Source organism: Pongo pygmaeus, chromosome 2, assembly GCF_028885625.2.
Source record: "Pongo pygmaeus isolate AG05252 chromosome 2, NHGRI_mPonPyg2-v2.0_pri, whole genome shotgun sequence".
Taxonomy (NCBI): Eukaryota; Metazoa; Chordata; class Mammalia; order Primates; family Hominidae; genus Pongo; species Pongo pygmaeus.
Genome location: NC_085930.1, coordinates 54,763,584 through 54,776,376, shown reverse-complemented (window position 1 = coordinate 54,776,376; position 12,793 = coordinate 54,763,584). Strand labels below are relative to the sequence as shown.

The following is a 12,793-nucleotide window of genomic DNA, read 5'->3' as shown; positions in this document are numbered from 1 at the left end:
ACATGGTGTGTGCAAAGGAGCAGGCCTCTTAGGAGAGCCACAGTGCTGCTCTTTCTAGAGCAGAGCCTTGGTGAGAGAGTGATTTGTGAGGAAGGTAGCAAAGACCAGCAGACATTTCTGTAATAATCAATGGCAATTATGTCATCTTCTCACAGATGTCCCTTGAGTGACAAGGATCAACAATAGTGAAAATAGCTACCCTTTGCTAAGCGGTACTGAGTTATAGACATCTTATATAACATCTTACTTAATCCTCACAACAACCCTGTGTGTTTTGTACTATTATCCTCATTTACAGATGATACAACTATTTCTTCCGTGTTACCAGTAAGAAAATTACATCCTGAAAGAAAACACAATCACACTTCCTTTACTCATGTAGTGACTAAACCAGGTCTCTTCATTATAACAACAACAACAACAAAAAAAGTTAAGATCCAGTTTTGGGCCCCAAATCTACATGCTATCTTCTTCTAAGTTAAATTATTTTCTTTTCTTTATTTTCTGTAAGTTAAATTATGTGGCTTCTTGTAAGTGAGAGAAGGGTGAGGAATACCAGTTATATTCCAGACACTGGATAAGCCCTTTAAGCCCTTTCCAAGCTTTCTTTTTTTTCTTTTTGAGACAGAGTCTCGTTCTGTCACCAGGCTGAGGGCAGTGGTGCGATCTCAGCTCTCTGCAACCTCTGCCTCCCCAGTTCAAGCGATTCTCCAGCCTCAGCCTCCTGATGAGCTGGGACTACAGGCATATGCCAGCACACCCAGCTAACTTTTGTATTTTTAGTACAGATGGGGTTTCACCATGTTGGCCAGGATGGTCTCGGTCTCTTGACCTCGTGATCCGCCCACCTCGGCCTCCCAAAGTGCTGGGATTACAGGCATGAGCCACTGTGCCTGGCCTCCAAGCTTTATTTCATTTAATCCTCACAACTATGGGAGCCTCTGAGAGGTCGAGTAGCATGCCTAAAGCCACACAGCCAATAGGGAGTGAAGCTCAGGTTTGAATTGCGCTTTGATTCTCAAGCCTGTGCCCTTTCAATAATTCATGCTGCCTCCTTAGAGAGAAGCATAGTCAAGTGCACTGGCATGTACCCATAGTCCCAGCTACTCAGGAGGATAGGAGGATCACTTGAGCCCAGGTTCTAGGCTCAGTGAGCCATGATTGCACCACTGCACTCCAGCCTGAGCAATAGAATGCGACCTTGACTCAGAAAAAAAAGGAACAGAGAAAGAGATTATCATTTGGAGTCAATGATATCTTCTGGTGACTTTATTTCTTCCTCATTTTCTGAAAATATCACAGCTTCCTTTGCCACCTACCACAACCAAACCAAATTTTCAATTGTAAAGTTACTCCCAAGAAGCAAAGATTTTGTACAAGAAAGTATAAAAGCCTCCATTGTTTGGAGCCTCTTTGAGCTTATCTCCCAGGGAGTTATCACTTTACTTACCACATTCAACTTCCCATTCATATTCTGACAGTGAGCAGAGGCCCAGGATCAAAGCTTGATTTGGCAGATTGCTCAGTTTGAAGGCACTGTGTTTAGTTTGTTTTGTTTATAACTGGAATTTTGAATGCCTTTACTGAGGCAAATTCTGCAGGGCCAAAGTCTTGCTGTTCCCTCCTCTCCTTGGGGCTGGCTGCTGCTTCTTACACAGGCTGCCTTCCTAGCCTCTGGAGTCACTGGAGCTTGTAGTGAAACATCATAACACAATTGGGCCTCTAGATGGTGACCTTCCATCATGCAGCACTGGAAGTTCCTGTTCATTGCTTGAGTTGATAAGATGTATCACTATTTTCCTAAAGCAGGCTTTCAGCAGCTACAGCTTTACCATAACTTTTTATAAAATGCTTATTTAAAATACTTCATTTGGCATTTAGAAAAACATAAATGGAACAACTTTTTTGTTGTTGTTCATGTGGAACCTTCACTCTCAAGCGTAATGTTTAACAAATAGATACTGACAAACAAGGGCTTCCATGCAGATGATTTCATGGGAACCTGAAATAGATAGGAACTATATGTTACACAGTGCCCATGAGAAAATGGAGGTTATATTGAGGGATCTTCCACTCAACTTCAGAACCAGGATTTCAGCCAAGATCTTCTCAATTCAGGTTTGGTGGCCTTTTCACTCCACTGAAGCTATAACCTCAGAAATATAAGGAGCAAAAACTTCAAGCTTTTACCTTCAGTGGATACAGACTTGAGTGGCCCAGGCTCCTGGACTCCTTCCAATGAATTATCTTTCTTTCTAATCTTGCCCTAAGACATTCTCAAGTTATTTCTGGCTTGTTCCAAACTTGGCCAGTATACACCTGTTCTAATACAAGAGAAAACCACTGTGTTCTTTCTTCTCCAAGCTAAATTCAGACTTTCTATAGAGAATCCCAGATTTTTTCTTGACTTTTTGATTTAATTTTTAAAAAGTTTTATGTCGGCATTCTTAATCTCCTGCTTTCAACAAAATGTCTACTCCTTGATCATGTCTAGGTTTTCTTTTAGCAAACTTGGACAAGTTCCTTTTACTGCATTTCATTGTTTTCCATTATGTCAGAGAACATTTATCCTGCAGTATTTTGATTAGAAATCATAACCCCTAAAACTCACTTTCATGATAAATTGGAGACTTTTTTTTTATAGCAACATGAATGTACATACATATGTGATCCCTTTTGAGCAGTATATTTTAGGACAGATACCTCGTTCTCCTATTTCAAATAAGATGAGGAAGGTTACATTCATGGACCACAACTATAAGTATTCAAAACTTAAATAAAATGATCCCCTACCATAGCTAGAGAAATATGAGAAATGTAAACCACGGTTCTTCACCCTCACCGAGGAAGTGGAAAAAGCCCAAAGACCAAGTAGAGTGGAATAACTTCTGAAAAAAGCCACTGAGTTTGGTCAGGAAGAAGTAATTAGTGATCTTTGAAAAACAACTTCAGAGAAATACTAAGGTTTGAAGCCAAACTTGTTAGAAAAGGGCTGGGAAGGAATGATTCAGGAGATTATAAAAAGGAAAAAGAGAACTGAGCAATGTCTTCATGAATGAATGGGAGAGAGATGGACTGAAGAATGGAACAGGGTACCCCTTTTTCAGTCTAAGGGAGACTTGAAGGTATTAGAAAACAGAGCAAGAGGCAGAGTGAATTAGACTGGAAGAAATTTTCAGAAATTAAAGGTATTTGAGGGAGTCTCTAGAGAGGTAAGCAAGAAAAACCTAAGCCTGGGGAGAGAGATTGGTTTCATGAAGAGTAAAGAAATATTTTTTAGGTTCAGATATGCTGTCCTGGCAGCCACCACCCACTTAGGATTTGTGAATCAAGAGCACCTTATGTGTAACATGCATAGACGGATTGCACTGACTGGATTTTGTGTGTGTGTGTATTCTTCTATTTCCCAGGAGAAAGACAGCTCTCATAGTGGAAGGAGTGTGGTCATTTAGTCACCAAGCACAGCACAACTTCTGTGGCTACTTCTCGGCTCCTGTATGTCATCAGCATCACCTAGATTTCCAGCTGACTTGGGACCTGCAAGTCTGAATCTAACAGTTTTTGGCTTAGATTCTGAGAATCAAATAGAAGATTTTTAAATACAAGAGTTTGAGATTGGGTGTAGTGGCTCACACCTGTAATCACAGCACTTTGGGAGGCTAAAGTGAAAGAATCACTTGAGACTAGGAGTTTAAGATCAGCCTTGGAAACACAGTGAGACCCTGTCTCTACAAAAAATAAAAAAAATTAGTTAGGTGTGGTGGCATGCACTTGTAGTCCCAGCTACTCAAGGGGCTGAGGCAGAAGGATCCCTTGAGCCCAGGAGTGCAAGGCTGCAATGAGCCAGGATCCCGTGATCACACATCTGTATTCCAGCCTGGGCAATAGAGCAAGTCCCCATTACTAAAAAAACCAAAAAGCCAAAAAACAAAAAAGTTAGAGTTCGAGGAATTACCAACTGTAGTTTTAGCCTTGGTTCATGCTCTTTTGCATATTTATATAGCCTCTGACTTGTAATGGACCCTGACTGGAATGTGATCCCTCAGGAACTTAGTAGCCTGAGTCTTTCAGTAGATTACACTGCCCAGAACCCTGGCCATTCTCAAAATGAGAACTTGGGAATCTTTAAGAAGAAATCAAACACGTTTCAGGAAAAGGAAATCTATGGAGTAGTATAGGGACATTCCCATGGGAATGTATCTTCCTCCATGGCATGTCTTGAGGGTCCTTTCTTGTTAGGAGTTTATCCTGCCAGCCCATAAATGGACTATTTATTATAAGTATAGAAAATCACAGAGAAGCAGTTTTGCACCAGCCTTATTCCTGTGCCTTGTTTTCCTCTTGCTCTTTTTTACCTGTATATCTAATTTATATTTTCATATATATTGTGTATTGATTGAAGTCACTTTAAATCCTTCTTGGGAATGACACAGTATATAAATAAGGAAGAAAGAAAACATGACAAGCTGAGCATGCTGCTCCAAATAAATATCTGCTTTCCTACTTTGGTGCATTTGATTGGATTAAGCCACCTTCACCACTAAAGTTCAGAGAAGACCCCGACCAACCGAGGGAGTTCTGGAGCTACCATTCTCCTGGCACTACTCAGCCTTTCAGAGTTGAGATTTCCCAAGCAGAAGCATCCAGACAGGTCTTGCCACTCAGAGGGCCCCAGGAAGAAAGGACTGTATTTTCACTATAATAGGCTCAACTAACCCCTCCCATTTTTCTCAGCCCCTTTGGAGCTTCATGAATCCATCTGTCCTTGATGTAGAGATCCACACTGAGCAGACTGGAATGAGATGGCCTGAGTGGAGGAGAGTATGTGTGTATGTTCTTTAACAGTATATCCTTATGTGCTCACTTTAGATCCCATTTATTGACACATCCATTTTCCCCCAGTCTCATTAATTTAATTACATGTGGAGAAAATCAGTTAAATTTCTGCATTAGGTAGACTTCTCTGGGATTTTTGATTATTCATATTTAATTGGATCTAAATTAGCAAAAAAAAATATATTTACAGATAATGTAGATGTAACATTCAGTAGGTGAGAGACTTCTGGTCTGGACAAGATGGCATTGTCCCATTTCCCCTGCTAAGCCCTGCTAAGCACAACTTAATAAATTTTGGGAATGGTACAAGAGAAAGCCAAAGGAGAATTCTAAAAGGTGTTAAGAAGAAAGCAGGTTGGTTTGAAAACCCAGGACCAGAAGAACAGCACAGAGGCAGGGCATTTTATATCCCCCTAACTATCAGAAGGTATTTCCTGACTTTCCATCTAGCAGCAGAAGGTAGCCCAGTAGCTCATTCTTCCCCCTGAACCTAATGGAGTCCCTCTGGCAACCTCAGGCAAGGGGACTGATTGGGAGTCCTACAAAAAAAATAAGTGACCAGGGGAAGCACCCTTATTCCCTGCTGGGTCAGAAACTCCTCTTTTCCAAGGAAAGATACTGAGGTGGACAGGAGGAGCTAGTAAGAGAAACCTAGGAAAAATAGGTGGTCCAGTTGGGGAAGCCTTTTTGCACAGGCCTAAGACTGTCCTCTCCTGCCCAGAGATACTAGGATTGGTTGGTAGAACCAGGAAAAGGGACCTGTCATAGCCAACATCCCTGAAGCCAGCAACCTGGTCACAGAAGCCACGATGTGGAAGCAAGACTCTCCTCCCAGGCCCTGAGAAATCTGGGCAGCTAGAGGCACCTGCAGGATTTATCATAGCCCACCCTCACCAAGAGACACCTGGCAACCCAGCCAGGGAAATTCCTCCCGCCCTTTCAGGCAGCACTAACAGAGACAAGTGGGAGCCCTACATAAACCAAGCAACTAAACACTACAAGGGCTCTGAAAATTAAGCTGCCATTAGAATTACAGCCCACAAAAGTAGGCTAAAACTGTATGCTAAACCTAAACAGAGTGATTCCTTGCAAAATAAAATATTTAAATAGAAATGAGTCTCATAACATAATAGGCAAAATGTTCAGAGTGCAAATCAAGAACCAATAAAATCACAACTTGAGTGAAAAAGGAAATCAATGGATTCCAGCACTGAGATGAACCAGATATTGGAAATTATCTGATAAGAATTTTAAAGCAGACATCATAAAAATGCTACAACAATCAATTACAAATTCTCTTGAAACATGAAAAAACAGAAAAACCTCAGAAAAAAAGAAGTTTTATCAAAAGGAAACATGAAAATTATAGAACTGAAAAATACAATAACAAACTGAAAACTCACTGGATATGCTTAATAGTACAGTAGAGATTATGGGAGATAAAATCTTTGAACTTGAGGACAGAACAATAGAATTTACCCAATCTGAAAAATAGAGAGAAAATAAACCAGAAAAAATAAACGGACCTCAGGGACCTATGGAACAATAACAAAATATCCAGCATTCATATTATCAGAGTAACAGAAAGTAAAGGAGAAAAAGGGTAGAGATGAATGAGTATTTGAAAAAATAAGGCTGAAAACATTCCAAATTAGATAGAAGACACTAACTTAGAGATTCAAGAAGCCGGATGAATCCCACAGAAGAAAAAAAAAAAAATCCATGCCCAGGCGCATTACAATTTTTTGAAAACTAAAGACAAAGTCCTGAAAGCAGCAAGTGAGAAATAGTGCATTACTTGTAGGGGAACACCAATTTGAATGGATTTCTTATCTGAAACCATAAATAAGGAAGTGGCCAAATATTTTTTAAGGGATGAAAGAAAAGAATCATCTCCTATAATTTTAGATCTGGCAAAACTATCTTTTGAAAACAAAACATTCTTAGGAATGAAGGGATTATAAAAACATTAACAGATGAATGAAAACTAAAAGATTTTGTGACTAGCGAATCTACCCATAAAAGACTAGCTAAAGGAAGTTCTTCAAACAGAAAAGAAATTATAAAAGAAGGAAACTTAGAACATCAGAAAGGAAAGAAAAAATAGAGCAGAAATACGGGTTCATATGATAGACAATTTTTTCCTTATGGGTTTTAGAGAATATATTTTATGATTAAAACAAAAATTTGTAACACCATCTGATACGTAAAACAATCATATTTAAAGGTGGGGAAGCCAAAGAGACCTGAATGGAAGTGAGGTTTCCACACTTCATTTGAAGTGGTGAATATTGATACCAGTACATTGTTATAAGTAGCATGTGTAACACCCAGAGCAACCACTATGAAAACTATACAAAGTGACAAACTCAGAAGTATTACAAATAAATCAAGATGGAATCTAAAACGTGTTTAAATAAGCTGCAGAAAGGCAAGAAAGATAAATGAGAACCAGAGGAGACAAATAGAAAATAAATAACAAAATAACAGACTAAAGTGCTAAAATATCAGTAAACACTGGACCTTAAATGTAAATGGTCTAAATATACCAATCAAAAGACAGACATTGGTAGAGTGAGTTAAAAACCATCCATAATCCTATGTGCTGCATATAAGAAACTCATTTCAAGTTCAAACACAGATGAGTTGAAAGTAAAAAAGGATGGAAAAAGATATATCACATACACATTAATACTTTTTTAAAAAAACAGGAGTAGCAATAGTAGTGTGATAAAGTAGACTGCAAAGCAAAGAAAATTGCCAGAGACAAAGAGGGATATTATATAATGATAAGAGGATCAATTAGGAAGACACATTATACTAAATGTGTACAAACTAAACCACAGAGCCTTAAATGCCTGAAGCAGCAATTGATAAAGCTGAAATGAGAAATAGAAGAATCTGTAATTATGGTTGGGAACTTCAATATCATTCTCCTCTTTCCCCATTAACTAATAGAACTATGAAGTAGAAAAATCACCAGGATATGGAAAATCTGAGCAACACAATCAATCAACAGGATCTAATTAACATTTATAAGACATACCACCTAACAATACATTTTTCTCAATTGCCCATGCACTATTCATCAAATAGAAAAAGATATAAAATATATAGTAAAACAAACTTGACAAATTTAAAAGAATTGAAATCATGTGCTCTGGCCATAATGGAATTAAACTGAAAGTCTCTAACAAAGACAAACAGGAGACTCTTGAAACACTTGAAAATTAAATAACACACTTCTAAATAATCTATGGGTCAAACAGGGAGTCTCAAAGGAAATTAAAAGGATAAATGAAAACATATCAAAGTACGTGGGATGCAGCTAAAGCAGTACTAAGAATAAAATTCATAGCACTATATACTTACATTAAAAATGAAGAAAGGGGCACTTGATCTCTCATGTTGCCCACTTGGCCCTCTTCCAAATGTACTTCCTTTCGTTCCTTCTCTAAAACCTTTTAATAAATTTTCACTCCCCCCAAAAAAAAAATTAAGAGAGGTGTCATATCGATAATTTAAGTTCCTACTTTTCCTCAAAAAAGAGGAGCAAAATAAATCCAAAGCAAGCAGAAGGAATAAAGTAGTAAAGAGCAGAAGCCAATGAAATTGAAAACAGGAGAATCTTACCAAAAAATGCAATGAAAGGAAAAGATAGTTCTTCAGAAAATTGTAATAAAATCAATAAACCTCTAGCAACATTGACAAAAATAGAAAATGAGTCACCAATATGAGGACTTGAACAAGAACTCTCATTTCAAATACTGCAACCATTAAAAAAGATAATAGTATTACATATGGCTTTATGCTCATAAATTTGACAATTTAGAATAAATGGACCAATTCCATGAGAACCAAACTACAAAAACTCAGATGAAATAGACAATCTAAATAGCCCTATTATTATTAAGGAGATTAAATTTTTGATAAAAAAATCTCTTCAAAGGCTGAGTGCGGTGGCTCACGCCTGTAATCCCAGCACTTTGGGAGGCTGAGGTGGGTGGGTCACAAGGTCAGGAGATAGAAACTATCCTGGCCAACATGGTGAAACCTCGTCTCTACTAAAAGCACAAATTAGCTGGGTGTGGTGGCACACACCTGTAATCCCAGCTACTCAGGAGGCTGAGGCAGGAGAATCACTTGAACCCAGGAGGCAGAGGTTGCAGTGAGCTGAGATCAAGGCACTGCACTCCAGCCTGGCGACAGAGTGAGACTGTGTCTCAAAAAAAAAAAAAAAAAAAAAAGCTCTCCAAAATAAAATCTCCAGGCCCAGACCCAGATGGTCTCACTAATTCTACTAAACCTTCAAAGGGGAATTAACACCAACTTTATATAATCTCTTTCAGAAAATAGAAGAGGAAATATTTCCCAATTTATTTAGAAGGCCAGTACAAAGCCAAAGACATTACAAAAAAACAAAAAAAAACCCAAACATCTCTCCTAAAATTAGAAGCAAAAATCCTTTATAGAGCATTAGCAAATCTTTTAATACACCATGAACAAGTGGGATTTATTCCAAATAAGCAAGCTTAGTTCCCAGAATAGACCAAACATTCTTGAAAAATCTTGAAAAATAAAATTGGAGGATTTACATACTTCTCAACTTTATAATGTACTATAAAATAATCAAGATAGTGCAGTATTGACATATTGATCAATGTGACATAAATTAAGAGTCCAGAAATAAACTCCTATACCTGTGGATAAATTGATTTTTGACAAAGCTGCTAAGGCAATTCAATGAGGGAAAGATAGTATTTTCTATAAATGGTGATGGACCACTTGTTTAGTCATATGCAAAAAGATGGATTTAGACTCTTACACCTTATACAAAAATTAACTTCAAATGGACAATAGACCTAAATGTAAGAGCTAAACCCCAAAAAGTATAGAAAAATCTTTTTTGTCCTTAGGTAAGGCAGAGTCCTTAGATATGACACCAATAGCATAATCCTCAAAAGAAAAAATGTATAAATTGGATTTCATCAAAATGTAAAACTTTTGTGTTTCAAAAGAACACCATTAAGAAAACAAAATACAAACTACAACCTTAGAGAACATATTTGCAAATCATATTTCTGATAAGGTACTTCTAACCAGAATATATCAGGAGGGCTTACAACTCAATAATAAGACAAACCCAACCTGTTTTAAATGGGCAACGTTTAAATAGAGACTTCATCAAAGAAGATATAAAAATTGGCAACAAGCACATGAAAAGATGATATACATCATTAGGGAAATGCAAATTAAAACCACAGTGAGATACCACGTCATAGCCACCAGAATGGTGAGTTACTCTGCTAGGGTTGCCATAACACAATATCACAGACTGGGTGGCTTAACAGAAATTTACTTCTCATAGTTCTGGAGACTGAAGTCCAAGATTAAGGTGCCTGCAGATTTGGTTTCTCCTGAGGCCTCTTTTCCTTGGCTTGCAGATAGTAGCCTTCTCACTTTCTCTCTCATATGTCCTGATCTTTTCTTTCTAGGACACCAGTCAGATTGGAGTAGGACATACCCTAAATATCCTCATTTTAACTTAATGCCATCCTTAAAAGACTTATTTCCAAATATAGTTACATTCTGAGGTACTGAGGGGTTAGTGCTTCAACATATGAATTCGGGGGGCAGGGACACAATTCACTCCATGACGTGGTAGGCATATCCATGGACTTCCATAATAAAAGGGAATAAATTACTGACATGCTGCAACATGGATGAGTTCAAAAACATTATACTAAAGAAAAGAAGCCAGATACAAAGACCACATATTAAGTGATTCTATTTGTATGGAATGTCCAGAAAAGGCAAATCTATAGAGACAGAAAGTAAATTAGTGGTTACCCAGCACTGGAGTGGGAATAGAGATGGTAAGTGAACATGAAGGTTATTTTCAGAGTGATGGAAATATTCTAAAATTGGTTGTTATGATGATCAAACAACTTTGTAGATTTACTAAAAATTGTTAACTTGTACAAGCATAACAAGTGAATTTTCTGATTTGTATATTACACCTCAATGAAAATTTTAAGCATAGTAAATGAACATCATTCCAAGTATTTTTTTCTCTGCTTATACAGAATGAGAGCAATAGATAACCTTTTAAAATGTGTTCATATGAATGCTACTACTTTTAGTCAAAAAAAAAAAAACAAAAACAAAAAACTTTTGCTGGTTGTAGTGGCTCACACCTGTAATTCCAGCACTTTGGGGGCCAGAGGTCGGGGGATTACTTGAGCTCAGGAATTACAGACTAGCCTCAGCAACATAGCGAGACCTCGTATCTACTAACAATAAAAATTTTTAAAAATTAGCCAGGCACAGTGGCATGTGCTTGTACTCCCAGCTACTTGGAGGCTGAGGTGGGAGGATTGCTTGAGCCTAGAAGGTCAAGGCTGCAGTGAGCTATGACCGTGTCACTGCACTCCAGCCTGGGCAACAGAATGAGACCTTGTCTAAGAAAAATAAAAAATAAAACCTGTTTTGCTGGATTTTAACAGAAGAAAAGTAAATTGAAAGGAAACTAGAGGAATTGTTAAACTTTAAATCTTTCATTTCAAGAGATTTTATTTCTTAAAGGAACCCTCCTAGATTATGAAAAAAGACAAAGGAAAACATTATGCAGTTAGAATCATTGTGCTTTAAACCCTCAGGTTTCAAATGGACTTCCTGGTATTGCAAATGAAAATACTGACACTCTCACACTTCCTCTAATATTACAGCTCTGCATCTCTCAACTTAGTTTTGTTGTTACAGTAAACAAAACTAGTTATGTTTATTTTAGAAAACCCAAAAAAGATAATTTTCATTCAAAGTTATTTTCCAACTTCCACAGAAGGGGAACAAAGAATTCTGGTGGTCATCTTAGAAATCAAAGCTGTTCTGATCTTTTAGGATTCTGCAGAAAAAAAAAACCTGCACTTTTTTGTGGGAGTTTTTATAGAGGACAGTGTTCATAGAGTTCACTTGAAGTTCAGGTACATACATACATGAACTAGCCAAGCCTTCAGATTTATTTTAATCATCTCAAACATATTTCACAATTTTTGACAAACATAAAGGTTTACATTTCAGATGAGTCAGACAGTTTAACAGCACCAGAGCCTTAATTTCTTTAGCTTGAATGGAAGGAAAGTAGGCAGAGAAATATAGTAGTAGGTAAAGATAGAGCATTGTCAAGTTTTATATTACTGGAAACCTCATCTGAACCTGAGGTTAGTAAATATAACCTGTATAAGTCTGTTTTCATGCTGCTGATAAAGATATACCTGAGACTGGGCAATTTACAAAAGAAAGAGGTTTAATTGGACTTACAGTTCCACATGGCTGGGGAAGCCTCACAATCATGGCAGAAAGCAAGGAGGAGCAGGTCACATCTTATGTGGATGGCGGCAGGCAAAGAGAGCAGTGCAGGGGAACACCCATTTTAAAACCATCACATCTCGTGCATCACATTCTCATTCACTATCATGAGAACAGCACAGGAAAGACCTGCCCCCGTGATTCAATCACCTCCCACCCGGTCCCTCTCAAAACATGTGGGAATTCAAGATGGAGATTTGGGCGGGGCCACAGCCAAACTGTATCATTCTGCCCCTGGCCCTTCCCAAATCTCATGTCCTCACATTTCAAAACCAATCATGCCTTCCCATCAGTCCCCCAAAATCTCAGCTCATTTCAGCATTAACCCAGAAGTCCAAGTTTAAAGTCCCATCTAGGCAAGGCACGTCCCTTCACCTATGAGCCTGTAAAATCAAAAGCAAGTTAGCTACTTCCTAGATACGATGGAAATACAGGCATTAGGTAAATACAGCCATTCCAAATGGGAGAAATTGGCTAAAACAAAGGAGTGCAGGCTCCATGCAAGTCTGAAATCCAGCAGAGCAGTCAAATCTTAAAGTTCTGAAATGATCTCCTTTAACTCCACGTCTTGCATCCAGGTCACACTGAT

General features: G+C 38.0%; 1 protein-coding gene across 1 annotated transcript in view; it reads left to right on the top strand.

The window, feature by feature from the left end:
* ILDR1 (immunoglobulin like domain containing receptor 1) overlaps positions 1–4,503 on the top strand; it is a 35,615-nt gene extending 31,112 nt beyond the window's left edge. The window contains exon 8 of the mRNA XM_054482099.1: positions 3,411–4,503. Coding sequence (XP_054338074.1) covers positions 3,411–3,452 — 42 coding nt within the window. The 3' untranslated portion in view covers positions 3,453–4,503. The remainder of the gene's footprint in view (positions 1–3,410) is intronic.
* Positions 4,504–12,793: the final 8,290 nt, after the last annotated feature.